An 8,765-nucleotide genomic window follows, 5' to 3' on the forward strand; every position below is an offset into this window, starting at 1 on the left:
GATCCTGCTGGAGGCGCTGATGGGGCCGCCCCTGGTCCCTGGAGCAGAGAGGAGACTCCGACACCCTAGAGCGGCCACTTCCGGTTTTACCCGCAGTCCCCCCACGTGGGAAAGCGGCGTCTCCTCCTGCCCGGGTGAGGGAAGGGGGGAAGGGGGGAAGGGGGGAAGGGGGGAAGGGGGGGTCTTTGGGGGTGGGAAATGTGTGGGGTGGGTGGGGGAGCGGGGTCAGACGTAGGCGGGAGGGAGGGAGGGAGGGAGAGCTCCCCCCCCCACACACACACCCCGAAAAGCCGGGAGGGGGTTGGGGTTGGGGGGGCTGCATAAGGAGGGGGGAGGGGAGGGCGATGCAGCCCCCCCTCCCCTGCACTGCGGAGGCCTTTGGGAGTGATCCAGCCTTGCAGGGATGGTGGGGGGGGGGAAGGAGCCTGGGGGGTCTTTTTGTGGGGGGGGTTGTGAGTCCGTGGGGGGGGTCGAGTCAAGGAAAAGCAGGGTGAGGAGGGGGCTGGGTTGCGGGAGGGGGGAGTGTTTGGAGTCAGACCCCCCCACGCCCACCCCCCAGGGCAGGTTCCCCCCAAGGCCAGGGGCTGTTTCAGGAGATCGGGGGGGGGGGAGAGGAACAAACGACTCCCGGCATCTCACGTGTTGGGAAACGAGGCGCGTTCGGACCGGGGGCCAAGTCTGCAGAGGAGGACACCCCAGTTGGTCCCGGAGGGCAGAAGCCCCGAGCGGAGATTCAGGTTCAGGTTCATTTATTATATGTGGCAAATGCCGTTTTAAAAAAAATGCATTTATATTGGTTACGGAAATAAAACTGGAGAATAAGCTACAGGAACTGAAACAAACTTTCTCCTTGCCGTTCTAGCTTTCTGTGTGCAGGGTTGGCGTCTCCCACCTGACCCCTTGAGCCAGACCGCTTAGCTTTCGCTCCTAACTGGTGGTTGTGGACGTGACACGTCAGTGGATTGTCAACCTGGAGGGGTTCAATGAAAAAATAATGAGCGCCCATGAAGATCCGTCGTTCGGAACTCTGTGTTTTTGCATGGTGGCAGCGCCACAAAGCCGTGGATCCATGGGTGTTTTTTTTTTTTTTACTCTGGGGGTATGGACTTAATATTTGATTTGATAGCAGGTTTGGGGTGACCCAGCGTATCTCCATTCCCTTTTGTTTTCCTTCTAGCACAGTTGCTATCTGCCCCCCTTTCCCTCCCCCACCCGGCCCGCCCAGCAGGGAGAATCCTCTCTTCACAGCCAAGTGACTAAAGGGATCTGTTCACAGTCGGAGCCGACCCAATAGAAGGGGAAAGAGATGGAGGAGCAGGACCCAGGAGGACCTGGACCTGGCAAGAGAGCAAGGAAAGGCCCCCATCCTGACCAAGCTGGGAGTGGCATTGAATCCTGGCAGAGAGCTGTGTCAGAGATCTGGGATCAGGAGCCCCTGAACTCAGAACTACATTGCCGACCCTTCCGGCAGTTCTGCTACTGTGAGGCCGATGGGCCCCGGGCGGTTTGCAGCCAGCTGCATTTATTTTGCAACCACTGGCTGAAGCCAGAGACACACACCAAGAAGCAGATCCTGGACCTGGTGATCCTGGAACAGTTCCTGACCATCCTGCCCCACGAAATGCAGCGCTGGGTCAGAGGATGCGGGCCGGAGACCAGTTCCCAGGCGGTGGCCCTGGCCGAAGGTTTCCTCCTGAGTCAGGCAGAGGAGAAATGGAGGTGCAGGACCCAGGAGGACCTGGACCGGGCAAGAGAGCAAGGAAAGGCCCCCATCCTGACCAAGCTGGCAGAACAGGTGAGGGCTTTTCTTTCCAGGTATTTAAATTCAATCCACAATAGATGGCGTTATCCATACCTGATGTTTGCCCAAGGGTTAATCATCCATATGCGAGGTTGAACAACCTGCTTCAGCAGCCATTTCTTCTGGGGAATTTCTTGTCCCTCCACATAATACCCCAAGGTCGGAAGAAAACCCTAGGTGCAGAGTAAGGGAGTGGGTTCCTTGGTGCCTTCCATTCCAACTCTTACCCGTCTCCCTCACTGCTGTTTCAGAGTTGGGGTCCATCCGTGAAGATGGAAGCAAAGTTCTGTGAGATGGAAAGAGCTCCTTTGGAGGAAGGGCAGCCGGCCCGAGCCCAAGAGTGCGCCCAAGGTGCCCTCTCCTGCGGTAAGGACTCCTTGTGCCTGGGTGGGATTGGGGCACCCAGTTAATTTGATGGGTAGAAAGTTCTAGTCAGGGAAAAAAACCAAACGCTTCTTCACCCAACTTGTGGCCCTCAGTGTTTGCTAATTATCACGCCTCTAAAAGGGGATTAGACAAATTCATGGGGGCAATTCCAGTTGCTAGTGACCAGCCATACTGTGATAATGTGTTTTGTGCTCATGCTTCGTGGGAAACCTGACGTGCTGCTACAGGAAAAAGGATGCCGGACTAGGAATGCCAGCAGCTTTGTGCAGGGCTTGGGCAGATGTGATGTCACATTGATGTTGCCTCTGTCTGAAAACCCGGATGGGACATTAACGGATCCGTAGATGCTCCGTACACTCACTGACATTACCCTGGGTTTCCAGATGCACTTGATTCACGTCTGGTTGTTTTGGACAGAAGTGCTGGCGAGGTGCCACTCTCTTTTTCTCCCATCTCCCTCTTTTTCACCTCCCTTTTTTTCTCCCACCATCCTGGACTCAAGGGCATGTGCGAGGGCCCAGCCGGTGGGAGAATAGCCTGCATGGGCCTCTGGTCTGATCCAGCAGAGATGCTGCCACGTTTCTGAGCTCCAAAGTTCATGGGACAAGTTTCAAGTATCGTAGAAGTCTGACATGGGTCAGCAGCATTTAAAGCCCCCCCCCCGAGGCTCATGGGTACCTTGTGCTTGTCTTCCGCCTCTCCCACAAGTTACTACAAAGTGTAACCCTTTTTTTTAGTGTACATAGGGCAAGGTTTCACACCCCAAGAATGGGGAGGCATAAAGCACGCTTCACAGAAGAAAACCAAACAAGATATCAAGGCTAATACTCTTCCGCTTTTCTCTCCCTCACAGGTACCGAAGAGACAGTGTTCAGCCATTCTCTTTGCAGAGGTGTGGAAACTGCTGCTGTACCTCCAGTCCAGGTAGGGGAGATGAGCAGGGGGCAGACTTGGTCTCAAATCCGTTCTCGGGGGGCTTTCCTTCTGCAGTTCTAGTTAAGGGGCCCATGCAAGAGGCTCTGAATGCCACTCCTTTTACACATGCCTTCCCAGAATGCCCCCTTCCACAGTTTCACGTCTGCCTGGAATGATCTCTATGATAAGGAATCTCCTTTTTCTTTCAGTCTCCAGTTTCCTTTGAGGAAGTTTCCGTGCATTTTACTGAGGCAGAGTGGGCCCTGCTGGATCCAGACCAAAGAGATCTCTACAAGGAAGTCATGCTGGAGAACTATGGGAGTGTGGCCTCTCTGGGTAAGGCGCCAAAGGTGCAAATTGCTGCCATTGGGATTTTACCATTGGCCTGATATGTGAATCAACATCTTGAATTGCAACGCACTGTTTTGAGACCTGCCCTGTTACTTGATTCCCTTTGGGAGCCTCGAGGTGGGGGAGGGGAGTGGCAGCGAAAGTGATATTCACCATGACCGGGTAGCTTGACCCGAGTAGCAACAGGGGCAACAGAGGCCAGTATTATGGCCATTGCTCAAGCCAGTGAGGGTGTCCTGGCCTGAGGTCAATGCAGGACTGAGAGGCCCTCATGAAGCTCCATCCTAATTTCTCAGTTGCCAAGCATTACAACACACTCTGATCTAGAATTGATTCGTCCCCTTACACTGGTTGGGATTGTGGACTCTAAGAGCAATAATTTTCTCTCCCTCTCTGTCTCTTTCTAACTTCTTGTGGAGAGCCAGTGGGCTGTAGTGGTTAAGGGTGGAGGACTCTAGTCTGGAGAGAGAGGTTTGATTTCCCACTCTTCCATATGAAGCCAGGTGGGCGACTTTGAGACAGTCACTATTCCCTCAGGACTCTCTAAGCCTCCCCTCCCCTGCAAGGTGTCGGTTGTGGGGGAGATAGGGAAAGTTATTGTAATCCACTTTGAGACTCGTTAGGTAGAGAAAATCAGGATATGTCTTCTATTTAAGCATAAATAGCAGAGAATCAAAACAGCTGCACGACACGTCAAATGTGAACAGTGGGGGAACAATTCTTGGCCACTTTAGGAAAAAAGGACATATGAGGAGTTGGGAGAGGGGAAGGGAGGCAGAATATAAAAACTGCTGACCTGGGAGGTCTTGCTGGAGATAAGGTGTGACCAACAGTTCTGGTGGGGGAGAAAGAAGGTGATCATTGGCACGGGAGAAAATAAAGGTCTGATAAAGGAAATGCACACCCATTAGTGAACAGTGACTGATGGGTGGCTTGTCTTCTTGTGTAGGTACTGGCTTGACCTCTTTCTTTATTCCAACAGCAAATGTAGATGAGCTGCTTGAGGGATTCCAGGGGTTCTCTTTGGAAAAAAGCAAGAATCAAGGTGCCAAAGGAAACTTCGAGGATGGAGATGGACCACAGAGGCAGGAGGGAAGCCACGCAAAGAGGAGGGATAAGCCCATTCTATCCCAAAAAGGGAACTTCCATGAAATCCCAATCCAAGAAGGAAGGTCAACCAAAACAAGAAGGAACAAAGGCCTCCATGCTAATCAGAGAATCCGCTCCAGGGAAAACGAAAATGAAAGTTTGGCCGGTGAAAAGAGCTTCAGTAAAAACATGAGTTTTATTTCCAAGAGGAAAATTCCCTCAGGAGAGAAACCATATGATTGTGAGGAATGTGGAGAGACCTTCCGTTGGAAATCAGTACTTTCTTCACATCAAAGAATTCACTCAGGTGAGGAGCTGACTAAATCATTAGACTGCAAACCAAGACTTTCATGTCCCTGTAAAGTGCATATTATTGTACCTGCAAATGTAGAGCAGGGAAAAGCCACTGAAATGTTTTGTGTGTGGATGATCAGACCTTATTTTGTGGGTGCTAACAGGATCTCTCTTCATTCCAGCAGGGGATGATCAATGGGATGAGGGTGATAAGGAATTGTATCAGCTATTGCCAGATAAAGTGAAGAATAAAGATTGGAAAGGAAACTTCAGGAATCAAGGCGGACCTAAGAGGCGGAAAGGAAGTCACACAGCCAAGAAGAGGGACCAACCCATTCCTGGCCAAGGACTGGATTTCCATGAACTAATCCACAGGGTGGAGGAAGCATATAAGTGCTTGGAGTGTGGAATGAACTTCTCAGATCAAGCCCAATATGCTATCCATTTGCAAATGCACAATGGAAAGACGACCCATCAATGCTTGAAGTGTGGGAGGAGCTTTCTATACAGAGCAGAGCTACTTAGACATCAAAGAACACATAAAGGAGACAAACTGCATAGCTGCTCAGATTGTGGCAAGATATTCTCACAGAAATCAGACCTTTGTAAACACCGAAGGATTCATTCAGGAGAGAAGCATATTATCTGCATGGAGAGTGGAAGGATACACTCTTGTGGAAGAAAGTGTAGTGCACTTTCCCCAAAGGGTACTGTAATGAGGACACACAAATGCTTTCAGTGTGGAAAGTACTTCAAATACAGATCACACCTTCTTGTGCACCAAAGAGTACACACAGGAGAGAAACGTTTTGAATGCTCAGAGTGTGGAAAGAGATTCAGTCAGAGTGGCCATCTTCAAAGGCATCAAAGAACCCACACAGGGGAGAAACCTTTTGAATGCTCAGAGTGTGGAAAGAGATTCAGTCGGAGTGCCAATCTTCAAAGGCATCAAATAACGCACACAGGGGAGAAACCTTTTGAATGCTCAGAGTGTGGAAAGAGATTCAGTCGGAGTGCCAATCTTCAAAGGCATCAAATAACGCACACAGGGGAGAAACCTTTTGAATGCTCAGAGTGTGGAAAGAGATTCAGTCAGAGTGGCACTCTTCAACAGCATCGAAGAACACACACAAAGGAGAAACATTTTGAATGCTCAGTGTGTGGAAAGAGATTCAGTCTCAGAGGCACTCTTCAGCAGCATCAAAGAACACACACAGAGGAGAAACCTTTGGAATGCTCAGAGTGTGGAAAGAGATTCAGTCGGTGTGGCAATCTTCAAAGTCATCAAAGAACGCACACAGGGGAGAAACCTTTTGAATGCTCAGAGTGTGGAAAGAGATTCAGTCTGAGTGGCAATCTTCAAAGTCATCAAAGAATGCACACAGGGGAGAAACCTTTTGAATGCTCAGAGTGTGGAAAGAGATTCAGTCGGAGTGGCCATCTTCAAAGTCATCAAAGAACGCACACAGGGGAGAAACCTTTTGAATGCTCAGAGTGTGGACAGAGATTCAGTCAGAGTGGCAATCTTCAACAGCATCAAAGAACACACACAGGGGAGAAACCTTTTGAATGCTCAGAGTGTGGAAAGAGATTCAATCAGAGTGGCAGTCTTCAGCAGCATCAAAGAACACACACAGGGGAGAAACCTTTTGAATGCTCAGAGTGTGGAAAGAGATTCAGTCTCAGAGGCACTCTTCAGCAGCATCAAAGAACCCACACAGGGGAGAAACCTTTTGAATGCTCAGAGTGTGGAAAGAGGTTCAGTCAGAGAGGCACTCTTCAACAGCATCAAAGAACACACACTGAGGAAAATCATTTTGAATGCTCAGTGTAAGTCCCCTGTTTCCTCCTCCGCTGAGACACCCCAATTTGAGCTGCCATCTTCTGTCAGTTTTCTTGAAAGGCACCCCCTTGATCACCTGGGGTACAATGTGCGGATCTTTGGAATAGGTTTGAGAGAGCGCATCTGCCTGCCATGTGCAGAACACATTTCCGTCACAGAGCCAGGATGTCAGTAGGGCTCTTATATAACACCCCCCTAGCTCCATCACCTGTGAGCAACCATATCTCTACTTCAAGAGAATTTCATCAAAACAATGAGAGACCATTTCCAGTTAATGGGTAATCACCTCTGAGCAATGAAAAGCAGCTTTAACACCATCGACTCTGACATGCCTGGTGCTTTGAAAACTTCACCACCTTGAATGTCAGGTGTCATTTCCAGCTCTTCCCACTGAATTTTGAAGTCAGTTTCTTCAAAACGTGCAATCAATTTCAAATTTCCTGATCTCAGCAGAAGATGGCCAATGAGCTGGGTAAACTTTGCTAACCACTCGCAACCTTCTCCCAGTTGGAGGATCTTTGGCCAGATTCAAAATCAGGTGCCTCGGAATGAGTTTCTGAGACACCCCCCGCCATTAGATTGGGGGTCTTGAGTCTTGGACACTTGCGGGTTTAAGCAGGTTCCAGGTGAAGGTGAGAGCAAGACGGGTCCTTCCAAGCCGGCCTGAACTCTGCCATTTCCCTCCCCCACCTCTTCCCTTTTTGATTTTTCTTCTCGTTTGCCATGTGTGTCTGAGCCTAACATAAAGACGCTTAGGGCTTTTTAGCTTGGAAAGAAGGCGACTAAGGGGAGACATGATGGAGGTCTATAAAATTATGTATGGTTTGGAGAGAGTGGACAGGGAGAAGTTTTTCTCCCTCTCCCATAATACCAGAACGCGAGGTCATGTGTTGTAGCTGGAGGGTGAGAGATTCAAAAGAGATAAAAGGAAGTATTTTTTCACACAACGCATAGTTAAACTGTGCAACTCCCTGCCCCAAAATCTGGTGATGGCTGTCAACTTGGAAGGCTTTAAGAGGGGAGTGGACATATTCATGGAGGAGAGGAGTATGCTCGGCTATTGGTTAAAATGGATACTAGTCATGCTGCATACCTACTCTCTCTAGTATCAGAGGAGCATGCTGTCAAGGTAAGAGACCACCCCGCCTCGGCAGGGCAGTGTCTCCTTATGGTTGGGGCAAGAGTCAAAGTGGTTTTCAAGCTAGACACTGCGCTCAGGGCTCCCCCAGAGCTCAGTGTGGTAAGCTGCCACCAGCTCTGATTCCAAAACTAGCTTCTAGGCAGGGCTCAGAGCAATCCCCACCAGCTAATTCCAAATAGAAATTAACTCTCTTCCTACAAGGTAGAGGCTCTGTCAGGGGAGAATTACACCAAGGCAATAGTTTTAAACTTTGGTAGGTGGGTTCACATATGCAAGGCACTTTTCAGATTTAGGCTTGGAACCACAGAGGCAAAAGACACAGCCAGATAAAGGCTAAAAGTTTATTGTATAAACTTTGTGCTATTTACAGGAAGGAAAAGGTTCTTGAAGCATTAAGCAAGAAAATAACAAAACCAGTTAGCATAGCTAGCTTTACACATTTAGTTTCCCAGATTCAAAAGTTTGGCAAGGCTATTGTCGAAGGCTTTCACGGTCAGAGTTCATTGGTTCTTGTAGGTTATCCGGGCTGTGTAACCGTGGTCTTGGAATTTTCTTTCCTGACGTTTCGCCAGCAGCTGTGGCAGGCATCTTCAGAGTAGTAACACTGAAGGACACTGTAGTAGTAACACTGTTACTACTCTGAAGATGCTGGCGAAACGTCAGGAAAGAAAATTCGAAGACCACGGTCACACAGCCCGGATAACCTACAAGAACCAATTTGGCAAGGCTTCTTAAGATATTTACCATCTTCCAAAAGATGCTTTCAGCATTTCAAGAGGTCCACAAATAGTCCAAAGTTTCAAAAGGTCAGCTCAAACAGAGTTTCCCCTCAGGGCCAAAACGAATGGGTTTCTGATGCAGCAGCACAGCCTCCTACTGTACCCCCAAAGCGTTCATGATTTGCTCTAGACTGGTCTGTCCTTATATTTGTTTTCTCAATGGCA

At 49.4% G+C, this 8,765-nt stretch overlaps 1 protein-coding gene across 1 annotated transcript; it reads left to right on the forward strand.

The window, feature by feature from the left end:
• The first annotated feature begins 1,306 nt into the window (after positions 1-1,306).
• On the forward strand, positions 1,307-6,671 carry LOC130493214 (zinc finger protein with KRAB and SCAN domains 7-like). The gene is made up of 7 exons (XM_056866911.1): positions 1,307-1,713; positions 1,780-1,795; positions 2,053-2,167; positions 3,042-3,112; positions 3,313-3,439; positions 5,020-5,643; positions 6,475-6,671. The coding sequence occupies exons 1-7, from the start codon at positions 1,307-1,309 to the stop codon at positions 6,669-6,671; spliced, it is 1,557 nt and encodes a 518-aa protein (XP_056722889.1).
• Positions 6,672-8,765: the final 2,094 nt, after the last annotated feature.

The sequence above is a fragment of the Euleptes europaea genome, chromosome 1, assembly GCF_029931775.1.
Source record: "Euleptes europaea isolate rEulEur1 chromosome 1, rEulEur1.hap1, whole genome shotgun sequence".
Taxonomy (NCBI): Eukaryota; Metazoa; Chordata; class Lepidosauria; order Squamata; family Sphaerodactylidae; genus Euleptes; species Euleptes europaea.

Coding starts and splice junctions, on each gene's coding strand:
- LOC130493214 (XM_056866911.1), top strand. CDS start 1,307: ATGGAGGAGCAGGACCCAGGAGGACCTGGACCTGGCAAGAGAGCAAGG. Junction 2,168..3,041: donor CCAAGGTGCCCTCTCCTGCG/GTAAGGACTCCT, acceptor TCTCCCTCACAG/GTACCGAAGAGACAGTGTTC. Junction 5,644..6,474: donor AGTACACACAGGAGAGAAAC/GTTTTGAATGCT, acceptor GAACACACACAG/GGGAGAAACCTTTTGAATGC.